We start from the raw sequence: 24,982 nt of genomic DNA on the forward strand, positions 1-24,982 counted from the left end.
AACTTTTCTTTCACCTGAAGAGGGGTTCCAATTTCTGAAAGGATGTCTTGTCCTATGTTCCTACAGTTTCTTCTGCTGGTCCAGGACATGTCACCTGAGCCTATTGTGATGTGTGTCTATGGGTTATCTGATATTATATGATTTAATATTGTGCTTAGCTTGTATATTTGTCTATTTGATATAGGTGTTAATGAGGGTTTCCTTAGCCTTGCGCTGCATGGACTCTTCCCCCGCCGCAAGTAGGAGAACTATTTTCTGTGGCTTCCCTCTCCGGGTTCTAACACTGTACAATTTTAAGTTTGTACTTATTATTTGGTTATTTAGTTTTGTAGTGTTTTCTTTTTTTGACACTTTCCAGCTGGTGATTGTTTTTTTTAACGCCAATTTTTCTCTTTTTTTTATGGTACTTACATTAGTTACTTATAATGTTAAGGGTCTTAATAGTCCAAATAGGCGTTTTTCCTTTCAGAGAGAAATTAATAAATCTGCAGAAGATGTCGTGTGCCACCAGGAGACTAAATTTAAAATTAATAATCATCCCACGTTTTCCCTAAAAAATTACCCTCATGTTTTTGAGGCCTTGGGTCCCTCTAAAAAGGCAGGTGTCATGACCCTAGTCAGGGACTCCTTGTCGTTCGAACTGCTGGAGGAATTGGTTGATGTGAACGGTCATTTTCATGTCCTTGTTTGTTCTATAGACTCCCAAATTTATACCATTGTCAATATCTATGCTCCTACTAAAGGTCAAATTAGGTTTTTGAACAAATTACTAAAAAAACTTGAACCGCTAAAGAGAGGCATTCTTTTACTCTTAGGTGATTTTAACTTGGTACCCGATAATACGCTTGATGCCTCTTCTTCCAGTAGACTTAATTTCCCTTCTTTAAATAATTGGCTTTTCACTAATGAATTTTTTGACGTTTTTCGTTGTCTCAATTCCACCTCAAAGGAATATACATTTTTTTCTGATTCTCATTTATCTGCCTTTCGTATTGACCTCATTTTGTCAGACGTATTTTCTCTCCCTAGATTTTCCTCAGTTTCAATTGGAAATAAATCTATTTCAGATCATGCTCCTGTTATTACCAAGTTGGTTGAGGGGCACTCTTAATAATCAGCAGTTGTGGAAGTGTAATGCTTCTATTTTTAAAAATCCTACTTACCATGAGGAAATATCTAAATCTCTCAATTTTTATTTTTAAGAAAATATATTTGATCCTTCCAAACCATTCCTCCAGTGGAATGCTCACAAGGCGGTTATACGAGGCACTCTTATTCGTATTTCCTCCCGTATAAAAAATTTTAACCGTCAAAAAATTAAAAATTTGCAGGCTTTGATTAAGGAGAAAGAGTTGGAATTGTCCTTATCTAAGAATCCTCCCTCTAGCTCTACATCTCTAGCTGATTTATCCCGTCTTCTAAATGAATTAAGGGCCATAATTTTTCGTTCTATGATTCAGCAGTAAAGCAATCAAAATTTCATCATTACATGTCCCTTAATAAACCCACCCGTTTTATGTTTAATCGAATAAAGAAGCTTAGAGTACGTAACCGTATTGACAAAATAATTTCTCCTAAGGGATTATCCCTCACCCACCCACAAGACATTGCAAATGAATTTGCGAAATATTTCAATCAACTGTATAATTTGAGGTCTGATCCCTCTCTTCCCGCTCCAGATGCGGACTCTATTAATTTTTTATCTTCGGTTAACCTTCCAAATCTCAACTCTGTGGACACAGATTTTTTTATCTGCGCCTTTTACTGCTGAAGAGATTGGTGACACCATTAGTCAATTAAAGTCATATAAATCCCCTGGTCCCGATGGTTATAGTAACAATTATTATAAGTCTTTCCGCGACATTCTTTTCCCCCATTTAACTAAACTTTTTAATGCCGCTGCGTCTGTTGGTTCCTTCCCTAGAGAAAATTTAGATGCTACAATCGTACTAATTCCCAAACCCAATAATAATCCTGATCAAATTCTTAATTATCGTCTCATTTCATTAATAAATACTGACCTCAAAATTTATTCTAAAGTTTTAGCTAATCGTCTTATTATACAGCCTAAATTAGTTTCCATGGACCAAATTGGCTTTATCAAACATCGGCAATCCATTGAAGGGACCAGACGGCTGATAAATATTATAAAGTTAATCAATTCCCAAAAACTTCCTTCTGCTCTAATTTCATTAGATGCTGAAAAAGCGTTTGATCGCTTGAATTGGACCTTTCTCCGATGCGCCTTACTAAAATTTGGATTTAATTTAGACTTTATCACCAAAATTATGGCCTTATATTATTCTGAACCTCAAGCAAAAATTTACATTAATAATCACTTTTCCTCCCCATTTCCAATGGTATCCGGCAGGGTTGTCCCCCCTCTCCATTGCTTTTTGCCCTTGCAATAGAACCGCTAGCCCAATTAATCAGAGATCATTCCTCCACAGAGGGTGTTCGAACAGATCGTCAGGAGTTTAAGATCAGTCTATATGCTGATGATGTCCTCCTGTCTCTCACTAATCCCTGCTCCTCTATTTCACATTTACAATCCCTTCTTCAAAAATTTTCCTCCCTTTCCTATTTTAAGATTAATGAGTCCAAATCCAAAATTTTCCAATTTAATCTCACCAATTCTCAAATCAGGAGTATAAAGGCTGTCTCTTCTTGTGCTGAGAGAGAAATTGTTTATTTAGGTCTGCGGTTTTCTAGATACCTTGGATCTCTGATTTCCACTAACCTAGATTCCCTAATTGCCTCCATTTCTAAAGGCCTTAATTTTTACGCAGACAAAGAATTATCCTGGTGGGGAAAATGTCTAGTAGCCAAATCAATATCCCTTCCCAAAATCCTTTATGTTTTCAGATCCCTTCCCCTGCTTGTTTTTAACTAGTCTGCAGACACGCCTTAATTTATTTATATGGGGAAATAAAAAGGCCCGTATTGCTTTGAATCAGTTATACAAACATAAGTTACGTGGAGGTATGGAACTGCCTAACATCTCAGCTTATTATTACTCTAATCTTATTAATCAAAGTCTATGTTGGTGGTCAACTGGCCATATACCTTCATGGGCAGACTTGGAATTTTATTTTAATAAAAATTCCCCTCCTTGTTCTCTTGTTTTGAATCTATTGACATCTAAGCATTTACAGTATCTCAGTCTAATCATCCAATTTTTATGGCTGCTATTGTGGCTTGGAGGAAGTTTTTTAAATTTAAGAGTGGTTTTTCTAGGATTCAACTCCTGTTGAGGCTTCCTCTCTCTTTTCTGGCCTCTGTTTATTCATTTGATTTGCATTCTACTTGGGCATTTCTAAATTAAATGACATCTTTGATGGTCATAAATTTGTATATCTTTTTCTCATCTTAAGAATAGGTTTGGGGTTCCGTCCTCTGCTTTTCTACACTTTACTATGTTGAAAGAATTTTTGACTCCACTGGTGACTCGCTGCCCTCCGCTATCGGAGCCAGCGATCAATATTTTATGCAACTCAGGCCATAATATTTTTTGGTCCACTCGTTATATCTACCAGTGGTTCAACAACGATTCTGCATTTATAAAATCCCCATATATGAAAAAATGGGAATCGGTTGTGAATTTTTCTGTTACCCCAGATGTTTGGGAACTGACCATGTCCCTAACCTATTCTGCTACCAGGTCTATGGCTCTCCATGAGTCCTACTTTAAAATCATATCGAGATGGTACTATTCGCCATCTCGTCTAGCTTTTATCAACCCTTCCACCTCCCCTCTCTGTTGGAGGGATTGCGGGCATCATGGTAGCCTTTCCCATTTATTTTGGTTTTGCCCACGTCTTCGGCATTTTTGGGACAACATCTCCTCTCTTATTTCTCATATTTTAAATCAATCAGATTTTTCACTGACTCCTCAGTTCGCCCTGCTTTCGTTGGATGCAAGTCGTTTGAATCCTTCTGTTAGGAAATTGGTTATTCATTTACTTTTGGTTTCTAAAAATGAAATTGCGTTTTATTGGAAATCCATTCGAGTGCCCTCTTCACTCGATATTATTGCAAAGCTGACTTTACATAAGTCATATGAGCAAAAACTGGTGTTGCTGAATGGCTGTCTTCCTTCCTTTATAAAGAAGTGGTTTCGCTGGCTGGAAATGTTTCCATGAGTTCTTATTATTATTTATAGTCTGGTTGTGTTTTTGTATTTTTTCCCTTTCATGTGTCATGAATGCCTCACGATATTGCATTTATGTATGCTCTGTTATAAAATGTTAATAAAATTGTTTGGAAAAGCAGATAGAGCTCTGCTATGGACATTGCCCCGGCCTGTGTGTGAACAGGGCCTGAGGGAACACAGCCCAGCTAAGGACTGTTTATGTTGCTTTTGACTGCTGTGAAGGCTGGAAACCGTGTTTTGCTTCTGTGAGGTTTATGGAGCAAATAAACTGAAAGGAATCATTTTAACTCTGAATGTGCCAGTGTTTACCTCCAAGACCTGCAAAGTGGGTAATCCCTGTCCACTCACATGGTGGAATGCTACACCTCGTACTACTGATTTATGCAAAGTTTGATGAAATATCAGTGACAATTTAAATAATAAAATGGAATGAGATACATCCATCCGTGCACAAACCCACTATTAGCCTAAAAAGTAAAAAATTCAAATAATTCATACAATACAAAAATCCTTCACAGTAAAAAGCTTGCCTATGTAGCAGCGTTTTAGATAGATCCATTTAAAATAAATCCAGTTTTTTAGAAACTCCCAGAATCAGGGCTGTAAGGAATAATACAGCAAACTCTACCTTCCATGAACTGTAATAGCTGCAACACCAGTTCTCTCAATTATCTTCACCAAATTTACAGTTTCTTCAAGCTAAAAAAAAAAAAATATACCGTAAGAATTTGATAATTTATAACATAAGAACTAGAGGAAAAAAAAATACTCGGCAACCCAGAAGAGAGAAAACTAGAATAATCTGGAACATTATTCTAATGATGGACATTATGGAATCAGAACATTAGTAATCATTATTGATCATCCTTTTATTTCCCCAGTACTAATCAGTAGCAAGTGCAAAACTTTCTATCTTCGTATTATTGTCCTGGATTAGAAATCTTTGTTGGCTTTTTGACTGTGTTAGACATCAAAATAAAGCCACAGAAGCGTAACCGAACGTTGCTCAATGGCAAGCAACAAATCGAGGAAATACGCGAGAAGCCGAGAAGAAATGTCTGAGGTGGATGTGTGATCGCAGAGTGTCCCACTGAGAGGACGGGCTGTGTCCTGGCACTACTGCTTAGTTAAAGAACACTGAATTCTTAGACTGAGAAAGTTGAAAACATTAAAAAAGAAAGCCAGAGAATAGCAAAACTCTTACTGTAGGAAGGAGGCGGATTTTACATGTCACCGGCTTGGCTATTCCATTCACCATTGTTTTCAGTATCTATGGAAAAAGAGCGTTCAGTTTAGATTTACTGCACTCATTACACAAACGTACACACATGCACGGAAGTAAGGCACAAGACGTTTTATTTTTAAAGGGGCTGTCCACTACATTTTACAATGCCCCAATCGATTTAACCCATTAATGGCCACCAAGACGACTTAAAAGTGACCTGCGACATGAGAATAGCATCTTCCGATGGGCGACCATCCGGCAGCTGTCCTGTACATTATAGCTGACAACTTACTGCATCAGCAATGATCAGTGTAGACACTGAGTATGGCTGTCTAACCCCTTAAGTGCTGCTGTAAATAGTGACTATAGCATCTAGATAGTTAACAGAGAGTGGGGGGGCTCCCTCTTTAACACCATCAGTTCCCTGAGATCCCGATCGTGAGGTCCTGATGTTTGCCATGGCAGTTCATGGCCAAATAACGGCCTTAACCCTTTCGCGCCAGAGCCTGTTTTTGCCTCCGTGACCGGGCCAATTTTTTCAATTCTGACCACTTTATGAGGTAATAATTCTGGAACGCTTCAACGGGTCCCGCTGATAGGGTTGTTTTTTTCGTGACATATTCTACTCCATGATAGTGGTAAAACTTGTTCAATATGACTTGTGTTTATATCTGAAAATATCAGAAATTTGGCAAAAATTTCACAATTTTAAAATATTTAAAGTTTTATGCTATAAACCAGAGAGTTACGTGACACAAAATAGTTAATAAATAACATTTCCCACATGTCTACTTTACATCAGCACAATATATGAAACATATTTTTTTCCCCCTTAGGAAGTTATAAGGGTTAAAAGTTGACCAGCGATTTCTCATTTGTCCAACAAAATTTACAAAAAACATTTTTTTTTAAGTCACTTTGAGGGGCCTATATGACAGAAAATAGAGACACCATTCTAAAATTTTCACAGGGGAAAAAGGAGAAAATTCACAATAAAATGTGTTGTACTATTTCTCCAGAGTACGTCAATACACCATATATGATGGAAAGCTACTGTTTGGGCACACAGCAGGGCTCGGAAGGGAAGGAGCGCCATTTGACTTTCGGAATACAAAATTGGCTGGAATCAATAGCAGACACCATGTCACATTTGGAGAGCCCCTGACATGACTAAACAGTGGAAACCCGCAACAAGTGACCCCATTTTGAAAACTAGACCCCCTCAAGGAATTTATCTAGATGTGTACTGAGCACCTTGATCCTCCAAGGGCTTCACAGAATTTTATAATATTGAGCTGTCAAAATAACATTTTTTTTTTAACACAAAAATGCTAGTTTAGCCCCCACTTTTTATTTTCACAAGGGTAACAAGAAAAAATGGACCCCAAAGTTTGTTGTGCAATTTCTACTGAGTATGACAATACCCCATATGTGGACGTAAACTACATTTCAGCCATAGTGCAAAGCTCAGAAGGGAAGGAGCGCCATACTGGAGAGCAGATTTTGCTGGAATTGTTTGTGAGTGACATGTCACATTGTCAGAGCCCCTGAGGTGCCATAACAGCATAAGCCCCCAAAAGTGACTGCATTTTACAAAATGATGAGTTGTACTTTTGAACGACACCATTGGTTTTACCATGTCGTGTACTCGAAAACGGGAAATAAATTCCAGGTGCGGTGAAATTGCAAAAAAGTGCAATCCCATACTTGTTTTTGTTTGGCTTATTTGCTAGGTTCAATAAATGCTAAAACTGACCTGCCATTATGATTCTCCAGGTCATTACGAGTTCATAGACACCAAACATGTCTAGGTTCTTTTTTTCTAAGTGGCGAAAAAAAAAAATTGCGTCATTTTCCGATACCCGTAGTGTCTTCATTTTTCGTGATCTTGGGTTGAATGCGGGCTTATTTTTTGCACGCCAAGCTGACGGTTTTAAGGATACCATTTATGTGCAGATACAATTATTTGATTGCCCATTATTGCATCTTAATGCAATGTCACGGCGACCAAAAAAACGTAATTCTGGGGTTTCGATTTTTTTTCTTGCTACGCCGTTTAGCAATCGGGTTCATGCCTTTTTTTTTTTTTTTAATAGATGGGGCGATTCTGAATGCGGCGATACCCAATATGTGTATGCGTGATTTTTTTTTTATTGTTTTATTTTGAATGGGGAGAAAGGGGGGTGATTTAACCCCTTAACCCCCAAGGGTGGTTTGCACGTTCATGACCGGGCCAATTTTTACAATTCTGACCACTGTGCCTTTAGGAGGTAATAACTCTGAAACGCTTCCATGGATCCCGGTGATTCTGACATTGTTTTCTCGTGACATATTGTACTTCATGATAGTGGTAAAATTTCATTCATATAACTTGCGTTTATTTGTGAAAAAAACGGAAATTTGGCGAAAATTTTGAAAATTTCACAATTTTCCAACTTTGAATTTTTATGCCCTTAAATCACAGAGATACGGCACACAAAAAACTGAATAAGTAACATTTCCCACATGTTTACTTTATATCAGCACAATTTTGGAACCAAGATTTTTTTTTATTAGGAAGTTATAAGGGTTAAAAGTTGACCAGCGATTTCTCATTTTTGCAACACCATTTTATTTTTACGGACCACATCACATTTGAAGCCACTTTGAGGGGTCTATATGATAGAAAATACCCAAAAGTGACACCATTCTAAAAACTGCACCCCTTAAGGTGCTCAAAACCACATTCAAGAAGTTTATTAACCCTTCAGATGCTTCACAGGAGTTTTTGAATAATTAAAAAAATGAACATTTAACTTTTTTCACAAAAAAAAATACTTCAGGTTCAATTTTTTTTTATTTTACAAAGGGTAAAAGGAGAAATTGGACTGGAAAAGTTATTGCGCAATTTGTCCCGAGTACGCTGATACCTGATATGTGGGGGGGAACCACTGTTTCAGCGCATGGCAGAGCTCAGAAGGGTAGGAGCGCCGTTTGACTTTTTCAATGCAAAATTGGCTGGAATTCAGATCGGATGCCATGTCACGTTTGGAGAGCCCCTGATGTACCTAAACAGTGGAAACCCCCCACAAGTGACCCCATTTTGGAAACTAGACCCCCCCAAGGAACTTATCTAGATATGTGGTAAGAACTTTGAACCCACAAGGGCTTCACAGAAGTTTATAACGTACAGCGGTACAATTAAAAAATCATATTTTTTTCCACAAAAATGATCTTTTCACCCTCTATTCTTACTTTTCCAAAGGTAACAGGACCCTAAAAGTTATTGTGCAATTTGTCCCGAGTACGCGGATTCCCCATATGTGGGTGTAAACGACTATTTGGGCGCATGGCAGAGCTCGGAAGGGAAGCAGCACCATTTGACTTTTTTGTCTGGAATTAAGATCGGACACCATGTCGCGTTTGGAAAGCCCCTGATGTACCTAAACAGTGGAATCCCCCCACAAGTGACCCCATTTTGGAAACTAGACCCCCTAAGGAACTTATATAGATGTGTGGTGAGCACTTTGAACCCCCAAGTGCTTCACAGAAGTTTATAACGCCCAGGCGTGAAAATAAAAAAAATCATTTTTTTTCCACAAAAATGATATTTTTGCCCCCAATTTTTTTTTTTCCTAAGGGCAACAGGAGAAATAGGACCCCAAAAGTTGTTTTGCAATTTGTCCTGAGTAGGCTGATACCCCATATGTGGGGGTAAAACACCGTTTGGGCGCATGGCAGAGCTTGGAAGGGAAGGAGCACCATTTGACTTTTTCAACGCAGAATTGGATGGAATTGAAATCAGACGCCATGTTGCGTTTGGAGAGCACCTGATGTGCCCAAACAGTGGAAACCGCCCAATTCTAACTCCAACCCTAACCCCAACACACCCCTAGCCCTAACCCTAATGGGAAAATGGAAATAAATACATTTTCTTGTAATTTTATTATTTTTCCCTAACTAAGGGGGTGATAACGGGGGTTTGATTTACTATTTATGGCGGTTTTTATATTTGGCAGCTGTCACACGCTAAAAGACGCTTTTTATTGTAAAAATAGTTTTTGCATCACCACATATTGAGAGCTATAATTTTTCCATATTTTGACCCAGTCATGTGAGGTCTTAGTTTTTGCGGGACGAGATGACGCTTTTAAATGGTATCATGTTCGGGCACGTGACATTTTTTGATCGCTTTTTATTCCGATTTTTTGGGACGCAGAATGAACAAAAACCAGCGTTTCATGAATTTCTTTTGGGGGGTGCGTTTACACCATTCCGCGTGCGGTAAAATTGATAAAGCGGTTTTATTCTTCGGGTCAGTATGGTTACAGCAATACCGCGTTTATGTCTTTTTTTACGTTTTGGCGCTTTTTACGCAATAAAAACAATTTTATATAAAAAAATTATTTTTGCATTGCTTTATTCTGCGAGCTATAACTGTTTTATTTTTTCTCTGATGATGCTGCGTGGCGGCTCGTTTATTTGCGGGACAAGATGACGTTTTCAGCGGTACCATGGATATTTATATGCGTCTTTTTGATTGCGCGTTATTGCACTTTTTGTTCGGCGGTATGATAAAGAACAAAGCAAAAAATGTTTTATTTTTTTTTTTTTATTATTTTTTTTTTTTTTTTTTTTTTTAAGAGGTTCGCTAAAGGGGTTAACTAATGGTACAGTTTTATAGGGCAGGTCGTTACGGACGTGGCGATACCAAATATGTGTACTTTTATTGTTTTGTTTTTTTTTATTTCTAAAAACTGAATTTATTAGGGATTTTTTTTTTAAATTTATTTTTACACTTTTTTTTTTTTTTTTTTTTTTTTAACTTTATTAGGTTGTCCCAGGGGGGACATCACTGTCCTGTGACAGATCGCTGATCTGTCACATCACAGATCAGCGATCTGTCACAGGCATTTGAAGAAGACTTCCTCTTGCCTGCGCTTTGCAGGCACTGAGGAAGCCAGCTCCCTGCAGGCCCCCGAAGGTCCCCGTTGCCATCTTGGATCCGGGGACCTGCGGGGAAGGAGACCCCAGCAGCAGCGCTGCACATTGCGCTGCTGTGGGGGGCTCAGGGAAGCACGGAGGGAGCCCCCTCAATGCCGATGCTTCCCTTTAACATCCGGTACACCACGATAGTGTTTGATCGCGGTGTGCAAGGGGTTAACGTGTCGGGGGCGGTCCGTGTCCGCCCCTGACACATTGTGCCGGGTGTCAGCTGTGATAATCAGCTGACACCCGGCCACGATCAGCGGCGCTCACCACGTGGGCGCCGCTGATCGCTGTGACGTACTATCCCGTCCCTGGGAATTAAGTCCCATGGCACATGGACGGGATAGTACGTCACATGGCAGTAAGGGGTTAAACTTTTTTTTTTTTTTTCATATTTTTTTTAAAACATTTTTGTTAAATTTTGGCATGCTTCAATAGCCTCCATGGGAGGCTAGAAGCTGCCATAGCTCGATCGACTCTGCTACATATAGGCGATGAGCAGATTGCCTATATGTAGCAGAATTACAGCATTGCTATGAGCGCCGACCACTGGGTGGCGCTCATAGCAATGCCTCATCAACAACCATAGAGGCCTCAGGTTGTTATGGCAATGCATCGGTGACCCCTGATCACGTGACGGGGGTCGGCGACACGCATATTTTTGGCCCGGTGGCAGGAAGCGCAGGTTAAATCCCGCTGTCAGCGTTTGACAGCGGGATTTAACTAGCTAATAGGCGCGTGTGGATCGCGATTCCATATGCACCTATTGCCGGCACATGTCAGCTGTTGAAAACAGCTGACATGTCCCGGCTTTGATGCAGGCTCACCGCCGGAGCCCTCATCAAAGCGGGGGATCTTATCTTGGACGTACTATTGCGTCCTAGGTCAGAAAAAGGGTTAAGTAAATGGTCATTACACCCATGGATGAATTCCCAGAGGGGTTATCATTTCAAAAATAGGGTCACTTCAGGGGGGATTCTGTTGTTATGGCACTTTGGAGAGCCGCTAAGTGCCAGAACAACAGAATCCCCCCTGAAGTGACCCCATTTTGGAAATGACACCCCTCTGGGAATTCATCTATGGATATAGTGACCATTTTCAGTACATGTATGACTTCCAGAAACACGTAGTGGAAGTTTTAGAGAAAAAATTGCAAAAATATCATTGTAGTGCCCAATATATTGTGCGCAGCTTGTGTCTCTGGAGGCATCCCCCCCACCTACCCCCGGAAATTGTTAAGTCCGCTCTACTCAAATGTGTCTGTGCAAATTGTGGTAAACACAACACATGTAGGTGGGGAATAATCACAGAGATTACAAGGCAAATTGCCACATACCACTCAAACATGTGGTGTACTTTGTGGACAATTGCAGGGCCAACTGCAAAAAGCGTGCTAAGAAAAACTGAAAAACAGTCATAGGGTCCCATAAAAAGTTAACACTTTATTGATTACAAATATTAAAAAATGAGTCAGGTACAATGGTAGGGGCAGGGAAAATTGTACACACCAGATGGTCACACATGAAATTTGGGCGAACAGACGAAACACCTCTGCAACTGTGTATACTGCAAATTACAATGAAAAATGGTGCAGGCAATATTGGATAAAGAGCAAGTGCTCATACGGCGCAAAAGGGGTTATTTTGCTCAGGGCAAAGCCCTATAACATTTTAGCACAGAAACCGTATGTGCAGGTTATAAGATACTGAGAGCCAATAAGGCATAATGCAGGCAATATTAAATGAAGAGCAAGTGCTCATATGGCACAAAAAAGTAGTAAATTTGCACAGGGCAAAGCCCTAAATCCTGCTAGCAGAGAAACCGTATGTAAGGCTGTAATATATTAGGAGCCAATGCTCATATAACAAAAAAGCAAAAATTGCATGCTACAAAGGACGGCCATACAACATACAGGCTGTGCTATACTAGGAGCAAGTGCTCACATGCCGCAGGAGAAGTTACAGGCACCAAAAAGGAGCCATGCACCAAATTCGAATAATATTACCTGGATGGCAAGCGGGATGTAGCAGAGGAGAAGGACCGTTAGCCCTCCCCGGCGCGTGTTTCGGAGCGCGAGGTTCCTTCCTTAGGGGGCGTGGAGAGAGACCAAGGCCGCAATATCTATATATGGTACTGGCCGGAAATGCCCGTGCACTGCCGCACCGCCCGTACTGAGTGACACAGCAAACACCTCCTCCAGACGCTGACACAGGAAACACGCAGGGCCCCACGTGACCTGCTGTCAGATGGAAAGAGGAGGGACACCAGCCACAGGTCTTAAGACCTAGAAGAAGACCTAGTAAGGTCGAAACGCGTAGTCTGCACGCATAAAGCAGCAGTGTGCCTTTTTTTCTTCTGACCCCCTGTATATATTTGGGTTTCTGCCATATGGAACTATTTTAAAAGATAAAAATAAAATGGATTTTATGGCCAAGTAGGAAGCATCCGCTGGAATTATTTGCTGGTTTTTGCTTTTATTGCAACATGGGTGTGCCTCTCCCATTACAACTCTGTGCGGCTTCCTGGCAGTGAGCAGAACCACTAAGGATGTCTAACTGGGTGAGCTGGCTATAATTTTTCTTGGCAGAAAACATAGGGGTGGCTTGAACAGGGCGGTTGGACCAATAGGACCGAATGCTCTTTTTTTTTTTTAACAAGCCCCATAGCGAATGTAAGTCCTAAACATTTTTTTCATTTCCAGGACATTAGTTGGTGACCGTAAATTTGACCTAGCATAATAGGATCGTGGAATCTGGCTGATTAATTGGGATGCGTATAAATTTGGACGCTGAGATCTCATCTCCAGAGATTTTGGTACCGAGATCTCACCTGCGCATGCCCCGGCAGCCATTTTCCCCAGAGTCCACTGCACAGTAAACCATTTAAGTGCGTGGGCTCTGGCCTTTCACAAAATGTCGGACGAGTCCCCGCACCACCAAGCACCCACAGCGGTGCACATCGGAAAACCCCCTCATCCCAACATGCGGCCTGCAGCAACGCTCCACTCTTGCCTCCTCCAGCAGCAACCCTGGGACCCCGCTTCACCACAGCCACCACCCCCGGTAAGCAATAAGACGCATGGATTTAAAGAAGCACCACCATTTTATTAAAAAAAAAAATTTTTTTTTCCTATTTTTCTCCTCAAAATTTAGATATCAGAAATGGGAGAAAACGTGGTTATTGTTCTGCGCTACTGAATCACTGCAAGTCCAGTCGCACTAATAATTGTGGTTTTTATTCATCGTGTTTTAGAGTACAACAGACTCCATCAGGAAATACCACAAAAATATGGTATTCACTGCACTGGCAATGAATATTCATTTCTCTTACACCGCGCACAGTTAAAGCTGCAGCCGCCAGCTTCCAGCAGCTGGCTGATCACTTATCCCCAATAATTAAGGGTATGAATTTTCACCTCTCTCTACTCCCATAGGCGTGGAGTGAATATTCATTCCCTTAATGAGTGGGGACATGTTATCGGCCGGCCGCAGGAGCTACTGGCACCGGAACAAGATGCTGCGAGGGCGCGCAGGGAAGGTAAGATTTTTTTTTATGCTTTTCTCATGGGGGCCATACAAACAATAATAGGGATGAGGAGCCATGCAGACAAGGATGAGGAACCATGCATGCAACGATGAGGACCCGTGCATGCAAGGAGGTGGATGAGGAACTATGCATACCAGTACAGGGATAAGGAGCCATGCAGACAAGGATGGGAATAAGGAACCATGCAGACAAGGATGGGGTTGAGGAACCATGCATAGCAAGATAGGGATGAGGGGACAACGCATAACCGGCTTATACTCTCGTCAATAAGTTTTCAGTTTTTCGTGTCAAAATTAGGTGCCTAGGCTTATACTCGGGACGGCTTATACACGAACATACACTGCCCAAAAAAATAAAAGGAACACTTAACAGTATATAACTCCAAGTAAATCAAACTTCTGTGAAATCAAACTGTCCAATTAGGAAGCAACACTGATTGACGATCAATTTCACATGCTGTTGTGCAAATGGAATAAACAGATGGAAATTATTGGCAATTATCAAGATACCCTCAATAAAGGTGTGGTTCTGCAGGTGGGAACCACTGACCACATCTCAGTACCAATGCTTTCTGGCTGATGTTTTGGTCTCTTTTGAATGTTGATTGAGCTTTCACACTCGTTGTAGCATGAGACGGACTCTACAACCCACACAAGTGGCTCAGGTAGTGAAGCTCAACCAGGATGGCACATCAATGCGAGCTGTGGCAAGGTTTGCGGTGTCTGTCACCGTAGTGTCCAGAGACTGGAGGCGCTACCAGGAGACAGGCCAGTAACACCAGGAGACGTGGAGGGGGCTGTAGGAGGGCAACAACCCAGCAGCAGGACCGCTACCTCGGCCTTTGTGCAAGGAGGAACAGGAGGAGCACTGCCAGAGCCCTGCAAAATGACCTCCAGCAGACCACAAATGTGCATGTGTCTGCACAAACAGTTAGAAACCAAATCCACGAGAATGGTCTGAGGGCCCGACATCCACAGATGGGGGTTGTGCTCACAGCCCAACACAGTTCAGGACGCTTGGCATTTGCCACAGAACACCAGGATTGGCAAATTCGCCACTGGCGCCCTGTGCTCTTCACAGATGAAAGCAGGTTCACACAGAGCACATGTGACAGATGTGACAGCCTGGAGACGCCGTGGAGAGCGATCTGCTGCCTGCAACATCCTTCAGCATGACCGGTTTGGCAGTGGGTCTGTAATGGTGTGGGGTGGCATGTCTTTGGAGGGCCACACGGTGTTGGGCTGTGAGCACAACCCCCATCTGTGGACGTCAGGCCCTCAGACCATCCTCATGGAGTCTGTTTCTAACTGTTTGTGCAGACACATGCACATTTGTGGCCTGCTGGAGGTCATTTTGCAGGGCTCTGGCAGTGCTCCTCCTGTTCCTCCTTGCACAAAGGCCGAGGTAGCGGTCTTGCTGCTGGGTTGTTGCCCTCAAATGGCCCCCTCCACATCTCCTGGCCTGTCTTTTGGTAGCACCTCCAGCCTGTGGACACTACGCTGACAGACACAGCAAACCTTCTTGCCACAGCTCGCATTAATGTGCCATCCTGGATAAGCTGCACTACCTGAGCCACTTGTGTTGGTTGTAGAGTCCATCTCATGCTACCACGAGTGTGAAAGCACAACCAACATTCAAAAGTGACCAAAACATCAGTCAGAAAGCATTGGTACGGAGATGTGGTCTGTGGTTCCCACCTGCAGAACCATTCCTTTGAGAGTGTCTTGATAATTGCCAATAATTTCCATCTGTTGTCTATTCCATTTGCACAATAGCATGTGAAATTGATTGTCAGTGTTGCTTCCTAAGTGAACAGTTTGATTTCACAGAAGTTTGATTTACTTGGAGTTATATTCTGTTAAGTGTTCCCTTTATTTTTTTGAGCAGTCTATATGTTTTTTGCTTTTTTTAATGGGAGGCCATTATACTGGATGGAGCACTATGTGAGCATATTATACAGTATAAAACACTATGTGGGGCCATTATACAGTATGGAGCATCACGTGGGGCTATTATACAGCATGGAGGATAGTGTGGAGCCATTATATAGTGTGGCGCATCATGTAGGACCATTATACAGTATATAGCATCGTGTGGGGCCATTATACAGTATGGAGCATCGTGTGGGGCCATTCTACAGTATTGAGCACTATTTGAGGCAATTTTATAGTATGGAGAATCGTGTGGTGCCGTTATAATGCATGGAGCACTATGTGGGACCCATTATACTTTATGCAGGTCTATGTGGGGGCCATTATACTGTATGGAGGAGCATGTGGACCCATTATCCTTTATGGAGATCTGTGTGAACCATTGTACTGTATGGAGGACTTTATGTGCCCGTTATACTGTATGGACGGCTGTGTGGTGATTACAGTTGGATAATCATACTGTAATGGGGTCACCATTCTGTGTTGGGGGGGAACTGAAGGAGGGGGTACAGTAGGGTCATCATACAGTCTGTGTGGAGTTCACTGTGGGGGTATCATACTGTGTTTGGGAGCACTTTTGCTTGCATCATACTTTATTATCTGTTAAATTCAAGGTTCGGTACTTTTATCCTTTGTTATTACGTATTTAAGTTAGGCCATATACTTTTTACTGCTGTTACATAACATATTATATTATTCCACTATAATTCCAAAAGTTAATAGTTGTATTTGATAAGGAAAAACGTCTCAATTGTAGACTTTTTTTTTAACCAAATATCAAGATTGCCTGCAACTTTCTGCAAGCCTTTTACTTTGGCCCTCTGTGTATTTCAGTTTGATAAAGGATTTGTTCTCATCATGATAAAGGGTTACAATTGCAAAGAGGTTGTAAACATAATGTGGTTTGTGCTTACCTTCATGTCCCCACCATTCTTTTCCAAAACCTTTATTTTTATATTTTTGTTTATTTTAACCTTTCTTTTTCTAATTTGCACTGTTTTCTTCTTATACTTTAGACGTTCTATGCGATGCGCGTCTTGTTTTTCATGAAGGTCAAAATTTGATTTGAACGTTATATTTGTAGACTTTTTACAAATAATTTGTTACATGCGTTTTCATTGTTTCCATTCGGATTTCATTCCCCTTTAAAATCGTATGTTACATGTTAACATACGGTAATTCTATTTTCCAATGACTACATGTAAACAAGGCTAGGGATGGGACAAAAGTCAGAGTAAATGTAATTGAGAAGTCACAGTAATTCACATCACATTTTTGGATCTAATAACATTTGTCACAGTAGCAAACAAATTAGAGAATGCTGTATTTTAGTTTTCTGTGCTACAGTATCCATAGCAATGTATCAGCACTTCTACGTATAGAGAAAATCACGATCTCCTATGGACCTGCTGTTGACAACCCATGGGTCGCTCGCTCATCAGGTACACGGATGTGGCATTGGTGGCAGTCATGCAGTGCTACACCCAATAGAGCAGTGACCCACTAAAGAGGTCATCACGTCATGGCCGTGTGCTTATATGCTTTGATCAGGATTTTAAGAACCTGTAGTAGATTAATGTATACTATTTGGATGTGTGGCCCAAGAACTTCTTTTCATGATGTAGTTAAGATCTTAGTGCTCAGAGCCATTAAAAACAGCAATGTAAAACTTGCTACACCCTTAGTGTATATGGAATGAATCATAGAATCATAGAATCGTAGAGTTGGAAGGGACCTCCTGGGCCATCTGGTCCAACCCCCTGCTCAAAGCAGGATTCGCTAAATCATCCCAGTCAGATGTCTGTCCAGCCTCTGTTTGAAGACTTCCATTGAAGGAGAACTCACCACTTCTCGTGGCAGCCTGTTCCACTCATTGATCACTCTAACTGTCAAAAAGTTTTTTCTAATATCTAATCTGTGTCTCTTCCCATTCAGTTTCATCCCATTGCTTCTAGTCTTTCCTTGTGCAAATGAGAATAAAGTTGATCCTTCTACAATGTGACAGCCCTTTAGATATTTGTAGAGAGCTATTAAGTCTCCTCTCAGTCTTCTCTTTTGCAAACTAAACATTCCCAAATCCTGCAACCTTTCCTCATAAGACAGGGTTTGCAGACCGGTCACCATTCTGGTCGCTCTTTTCTGAACTTGCTCCAGTTTGTTGATGTCTTTTTTAAAATGTGGTGCCCAAAACTGGACACAATATTCCAGATGAGGTCTGACCAAAGAGGAGTAGAGGGAAATAATGACTTCACGTGATCTAGACTGTATGCTTCTGTTAATACATCCTAGAATTGCATTTGCCTTTTTTGCTGCTGCATCACACTGTTGACTCATATTCAGTCTGTGATCTATTAGTATACCCAAGTCTTTTTCACATGTGCTGTCACTTAGCCCTATTCCTCCCATTCTATATATGCTTTTTTCATTTTTATTGCCCAGATGTAGTACTTTGCATTTCTCCCTGTTAAAAACCATTCTGTTAGTTGCTGCCCACTTCTCCAGTTTATTTAAATCTTTTTGAATCCTCTCTCTCTCTTCTCTAGTATTAGCTATCCCTCCTAGCTTTGTGTCATCAGCAAATTTAATCAGTTTACCCTCAATTCCTTCATCTAAATCGTTGATAAAGATGTTGAACAATACAGGGCCCAGGACAGAGCCCTGTGGTACCCCACTTGAGACATTCTTCCAACTGGATGTGCAGCCATTTACGACCACTCTTTGGGTCCGATCACTAAGCCAGTTATGAATCCACCTAACAGTTGCCTTGTCCATTCCATACTTAGTCATTTTTTCAATAAGGATTGTATGAGAGACTTTGTCAAATGCTTTGCTGAAGTCAAGATATACTATATCTACAGCATTTCCTTGATCCACCCAATCAGTGATACCGTCATAGAAGGAAATTAAGTTAGTCTGACATGACTTATTAGTTAGAAACCCATGCTGACTCTGTTTAATCACTTCATTCTTATCCAGGTATTGACATACATGTTGTTTAATAATTTGTTCAAAGATCTTTCCTGGTATAGAAGTCAGACTCACCGGCCTATAGTTGCCTGGGTCCACCTTCTTCCCCTTTTTGAAGATAGGAACAACATTTGCTCTTCTCCAGTCTTCTGGCACTTCTCCTGTTCTCCAAGAATTTTCAAAGATTATGGAGAGGGGTTCAAAAATTTCTTCTGCTATCTCCTTCAGTACTCTGGGGTGTAATTCATCTGGACCTGGAGACTTGAATTCATTTAGGTTAGCTAAGTGTTTCCTCACTATCTTTCTGTTTATAGATATCCTGGATTCTTCTATTCCCTTAATAGGACAGTGAATAACAGTTGATGTTGCATTTCCTTTCTGAGAGAAAACAGATGCAAAATAGGAATTTAAAAGTTCAGCCTTCTCAACATCCTGTCTTACCATTTCATCATTTTCATCCTGTAAAAATCCTATAGCATCTTTGACTTTTCTTTTACTTTTGACATATCCCCAAAATCCTTTATTATTGCTTTTGACATCTCTTGCAAGCCTCAGTTCATTTTCAGCTTTAGATAATCTGATTTGTGCCCTGCAGGTTCTGCAGACAGCATTATATTCTTCTTTAGATATGCCTCCCTCTTTCCATTTTATAAACATTTTTTTCTTCCTTTTTAGCATGTGCTTAAGTTCTGTGTTCATCCATCCTGGTTTCCTTAAATGCTTCCTATTCTTCCCTCTTTTCGGAATTGTTAACAACTGTGCTTTGAGAATTTCATTTTTCAAGATTTCCCATCCTTCCTGGACATTTTTGTCTTTAAGGATATCCAGCCATTGGATCCCTCCAATTCTCTTTCTGAATCCCTTAAAATCTGCCTTTCTGAAATCTAACCTTGACGTCTGAGTCTTCACAGGTCTTCCACCTCTAGTAATCCAAAATTCTAAAATAGCATGGTCGCTACCTCCTAGGGTCCCAGCCACTTTTACCTCCTCAACCATTTCCTCCCTGTTTATAAGGATTAGATCCAAGGTAGCAGTTCCCCTTGTTTTCTCCCTTACCTTTTGGAAGATAAAGTTGTCAGCAAGAGAGGATAAGAATTTCCTTGACCTGTTAGTTTTGCCTGAGAGAGATTCCCAACAAATGTCTGGATAGTTGAAATCTCCCATGACAACTATGTCATATTTTTTGGAGAACTTGGCCATCTGATGCATAAAGAGTTCATCTATATCTTCGGCTTGCACAGGCGGCCTGTAGTAAATGCCTACAATGGTGTCCTTTCCATTGTTCTGTCCTTGTATTCTTACCCAAACAGTTTCCACAGAACTCCCAGTCTCTGAAGCTTCAATCTCTGTGCAGATATACGCGTTTCGAACATACAATGCGACACCCCCTCCTCGTTTATCAAGTCTGTTTCTTGCAAATAAGTCGTATCCTTCTAGTCTTGTATTCCAATCATGTGTATTGTCCCACCAAGTTTCAGTGATTCCAATTACATCATATTTCTGTTCCTGTGTTAGTAGTTCCAATTCTCCTTGTTTGTTGCCCATGCTTTGTGCATTAGTATAGAAACATTTTAGTTTGTGATTGGTTTCTCTTTCTCCAATATTTTTATTAATTAGATTCTTTCGTCTTTGTTCTTCCTTTCCACTTCTAATAGCAGAGTTCTCAATAGCATTTGTCAGGTGTATGGCTTTTTCTGGTCTTTTGCTTCCCTTCCCATGTTGTTCTAGTTTAAAGCTCTCCTTACAAGTGTAGCAAGGCGACTTCCAAATACATGCTTTCCAGTCTTCGTAAGGTGCACCCCATCTCTAGCAAGTAGTCCATCGTATAAGTAGTTCACTCCGTGATCCAGAAATCCAAATCGTTGCTGACGGCACCATCGACGTAGCCAGTTGTTCACCTGCAGAATCTTATTCCACCTCCTTGTTCCATGGCCATCCACTGGGAGGATGGAAGAGAAGACCACCTGCGCTCCCAGTTCTTTCACTTTCTTGCCTAAGTCTTCAAAGTCTCTGCAGATGATTTCCAGGTCGTTTCTTGCGGTGTCATTTGTCCCCACATGTAGTAGCAGGAATGGGTAGTCATCTGTAGGTCTGAAGAGTCCTGATATCCTGTCAGACACATCTTTAATTTTTGCACCTGGAAGACAGCACATTTCTCTTGAAGTTATATCCGGTCTGCAGATAGCGGCCTCTGTTCCTCTCAGCAGGGAATCCCCCATGACCACCACTCTCCGTTTCTTCTTCACAACATTTTTCTTTCTCCATCCAGGAGGACTCTGAGGGCGTACAAGGTTGCTGTTTGTTGGCAAAGTCTTATCCTGATGTATTTCTTCATCGTTTTCCTGCTTGAGAGCCTGGTACTGGTTCCTGAGCAGTATGGGTGCTGACTGCCTCCTGATCCTCCTGCTTCTCTGGGTCACATGTCTCCATTCCTCTGTTTCTTCAGGTGCACTTCGAATTTCTTCTCTTTCTGTAACATGAAGAGATAATTGTGCTCTGTCCAAGAACTCTTCACCTTCCTTAATGATCTTCAACGTAGCTAACCTCTCTTCGAGATTTTGCAACTTTTCCTCCAACAGGGACACAAGCTTGCATTTGTGGCATGTGAAGTTTGGCTTTTCCACTGGTAAATCTGTGAACATGTAGCAAGAAATGCAGCTCACCAAATGGCTCCTGGCCTCTTCCATCTCGAGATTTCTTAAAAACGATGAAAGATGAGCCAAATTTCGCGCGCAGATAGGCGCGCGGTTTTTCCGATTTCCTCTTTTCAGCTGCAACGGCCAAAACCCAGTGATCGTTGAGCTCGCAGAGACTCTTCACTTATCCCAGAAGGCACTGGGAATATGCAAATGATCTCCTCAAGACTCTTCCCCTGGTTTTCCAATTTCCTCTTTTCAGCTGCAACGGCCAAAACCCAGTGATCGTTGAGCTCGCAGAGACTCTTCACTTATCCCAGAAGGCACTGGGAATATGCAAATGATCTCCTCAAGACTCTTCCCCTGGTTTTCCGATTTCCTCTTTTCAGCTGCAACGGCCAAAACCCAGTGATCGTTGAGCTCGCAGAGACTCTTCACTTATCCCAGAAGGCACTGGGAATATGCAAATGATCTCCTCAAGACTCTTCCCCTGGTTTTCCGATTTCCTCTTTTCAGCTGCAACGGCCAAAACCCAGTGATCGTTGAGCTCGCAGAGACTCTTCACTTATCCCAGAAGGCACTGGGAATATGCAAATGATCTCCTCAAGACTCTTCCCCTGGTTTTCCGATTTCCTCTTTTCAGCTGCAACGGCCAAAACCCAGTGATCGTTGAGCTCGCGGAGACTCTTCACTTATCCCAGAAGGCACTGGGAATATGCAAATGATCTCCTCAAGACTCTTCCCCTGGTTTTGTGGAAATCCAATCGGTTTGTTTCAAAGAGGAACATACGGCATAGGGGCTCTTAACATCTTCATTACAAAAGTGACCGAAATTACCGGAAACATCACTTACCTTCTCAATTTTTTCTGGATTTGATAGAAGGGCTGCTCCCATACCACCCTGCAGAATAAACAATTTAATTAAGAAAAAGGTTTGGTGAGCGGTGCTGTGTTTCAGTAATAGAGCACACCCCTATAGACCCAGGCCATACAAGAGGATGTTCAGGCTGCAATGACAACGCCATCTACAGGGTAATGCAGACCGAGGACACGGGATATTTGTAGGAACAACATTGGATGTGTTTCCTGAAGCTCATCCATCTGTATGGGTTTAGCCTGGTTATCTTTACTCATGGCTAACTGTGCACTAAAATACAGCTTTTAACCCCTTCCTGACACAGAATGCAATAGCACGTCCCATTTCAGATTCCCGGTATACAGCGGTCTCAGGAGCTGAGCTTGCAGCATTACAGACAGATACTAGCTGTGTTACGTAGCTGGCATCTGCCTATAACGGCAGTGATCAGCGAGCGCTCCAATTGCTGCAGTTTAACCATTTAAATGCTGCTGTCAATCACTGTCAGTGGCATTGAAATTATGTGATTGCCAATGCATGCCAATGTGTGGTCATGGTGGCATGGGACCTGCTGTAGGATCCCATGGCTACCATCTTTTTCCTTGTGGGAAAGGGATGTCTGAAGATTATAACTTATCACCTATCTACAGAATGCTTGCAAGTTGCTGATCACTGGTGTGCACCAACTACAAGTACACCATCTGTAATAGGCCTGGTAAAACGGTTTGCAATTCTTTGCTATGCAACCCTTACTAATACATGACTATAGGTACATTACTAAACCGAATGGTTATTAATGCAATGGTCCTGCAGGCCTTTAGCAAGAGCCAAATCTCCAGGATACGGAAGGTCTTCGATCTAATGACCACATGCCCAGATGCACATGGGCAGGGGTGGTCTTCATAAGACAACAGCGACATTGCAAGCTTACTCTCCAGAGGGGTTAAATTAGTAATCTCATTCACCAGATAAGTAAGGTTACTTCCTAGTGCTCTTAATACAGTTTTAAACATCCAATCACACACATAAATGAAAAAGCTGCGGTCCTCTTGGCAGCAATGAGTAGTCATTTTCTAGTCAGCAGCAGTTAAAAACATAACTTAAAATAAAAATCCCAAAAAAGATTAAATAAAAACGAAAAAGGAAAATACCTTGGTGGAATACTCCTTTGGACAGCCCATGTTAACATCAATTGCGGCAACATCATTTTCTCTACAAATAAAAAATTACAGTAGAATGTTAAAACAGAAAATGGAAGTAATTTCAATAATCATGACCAACTAATAGCAATGTTCTACCGAATGCCAATATATTTCAATATCCAACTCTTGCATTGTTAAAGCAGTTGTCCACTTTTTTCTTTTTTTTAGCAAAGGGCCCACAGCAGTGCTAAAAGTAAAACCTACTCACCACCCATCAGACTCAATTCCTTTCCAAACTGCAGCTGTTTTTTTCCTGGCTTCCTCTTACAGCAGGAGATATCAGGTGACCGCTGCAGGCAATCGGTTGGCACTGAATGACTGCAGCGGTCATGTTCCATCTGAGAATGAAGTGCTAGCATACTGTTCCTTTAGACTCAGAAGGAACAGAGGTACAGTACTTTACCAATCAATGGTGTCCTGGCATCATTGCCAGAAGCAGCCAGGAGATCAGCAGCAGTACAAAGGAGCAAGAGCGGCACATTAGGCAAGGTTTCCCTTATTTTAGCATCATTGGCACATTTAAGAGGTTTTTTTTTTTTTTAGCAGTGAACAATACCTTTAATGCCCTTTGAGCATTCTACATGCCGCAATGTACAGGGTCTACAAGGTAAACATTTTTCTTTTATCTTCATTTAGAAATACAAACCTTTACAGATTCTACTTCAGTAGAGTCTTTTGCTGAACACAGCCAAGAGAGAATGTGGCAAGAACTACAATTTGTTCACAAAGTAAAGATCTGGCAGAGAGGAATTTTTTAGGGCATGTAGTGTGCCTTCTGAGCCAGCCATAAAAAAAGAGAAGAGCCAGCACTGCTGGTCAGGCAGTGTGTGGGGTTCAAACCTGAGATGTCTGTGTTCAGACCTGGTTGGCCTTCATCTGCACCTGCTCCATCTGGCTGCACGGGAGTGATGCAGATATGCTTCAGGTATGGATTGCATTTGATATGGTCTTGCTTTTAAAACATTTAGGAGGCCGCAATGGCACAGTGAATAAATAAAAATGTAGAGTAGGACCCCCCATATGAGATTGCCTTGGCGTGGCGGCTCAATATATTGATCAATATTTTGCTAAATGTCTCATTTTGAATGCAGTAAGATATGTGCATATGCACCTCATGTTATGCGTTCTGACCACTGGCAGTGCTGGCTTTTCTCTCTTTTTATTGCAAATTGGTTTTGTGGCTGACCACCACTGTTGCCGTGCACGCTGGGTCATGTTCGCCATCTTTTCTGTGTTTATTGTGATTGATCTAGGCTGCTGTGCACACTCACGGCAGCCCCGCCCTGCCCCAGGCTTTATTTATTTTTGCATCCATGTCTGAGCCTGCATTGCCCTTCATCTGTGTTTGCTGGTCAGGCAGTGTGTGGAGGTCAGACCTGAGATGTCTGTGTTCAGACCTGGTTGGCCTTCATCTGCACCTGCTCCATCTGGCTGCACGGGAGTGATGCAGATATGCTTCAGGTATGGATTGCATTTGATATGGTCTTGCTTTTAAAAC

The 24,982-nt window shown here is 41.5% G+C and overlaps 1 protein-coding gene across 2 annotated transcripts in view; it reads right to left on the reverse strand.

The window, feature by feature from the left end:
- The window catches only part of DUS2 (dihydrouridine synthase 2), a 291,549-nt gene that overhangs the window by 144,160 nt on the left and 122,407 nt on the right, over positions 1-24,982 (reverse strand). For both annotated transcript variants that reach the window (XM_073550793.1, XM_073550792.1), the window contains 4 exons: positions 23,434-23,494; positions 22,280-22,327; positions 5,358-5,423; positions 4,782-4,852 (listed from right to left, as the gene is read on the reverse strand). In XM_073550793.1, coding sequence (XP_073406894.1) covers positions 4,782-4,852; positions 5,358-5,423; positions 22,280-22,327; positions 23,434-23,494 — 246 coding nt within the window. The remainder of the gene's footprint in view (positions 1-4,781; positions 4,853-5,357; positions 5,424-22,279; positions 22,328-23,433; positions 23,495-24,982) is intronic.

This window comes from Dendrobates tinctorius, unplaced genomic scaffold (assembly GCF_039654945.1).
Source record: "Dendrobates tinctorius isolate UK_male_01 unplaced genomic scaffold, ASM3965494v1 ptg000170l, whole genome shotgun sequence".
Taxonomy (NCBI): Eukaryota; Metazoa; Chordata; class Amphibia; order Anura; family Dendrobatidae; genus Dendrobates; species Dendrobates tinctorius.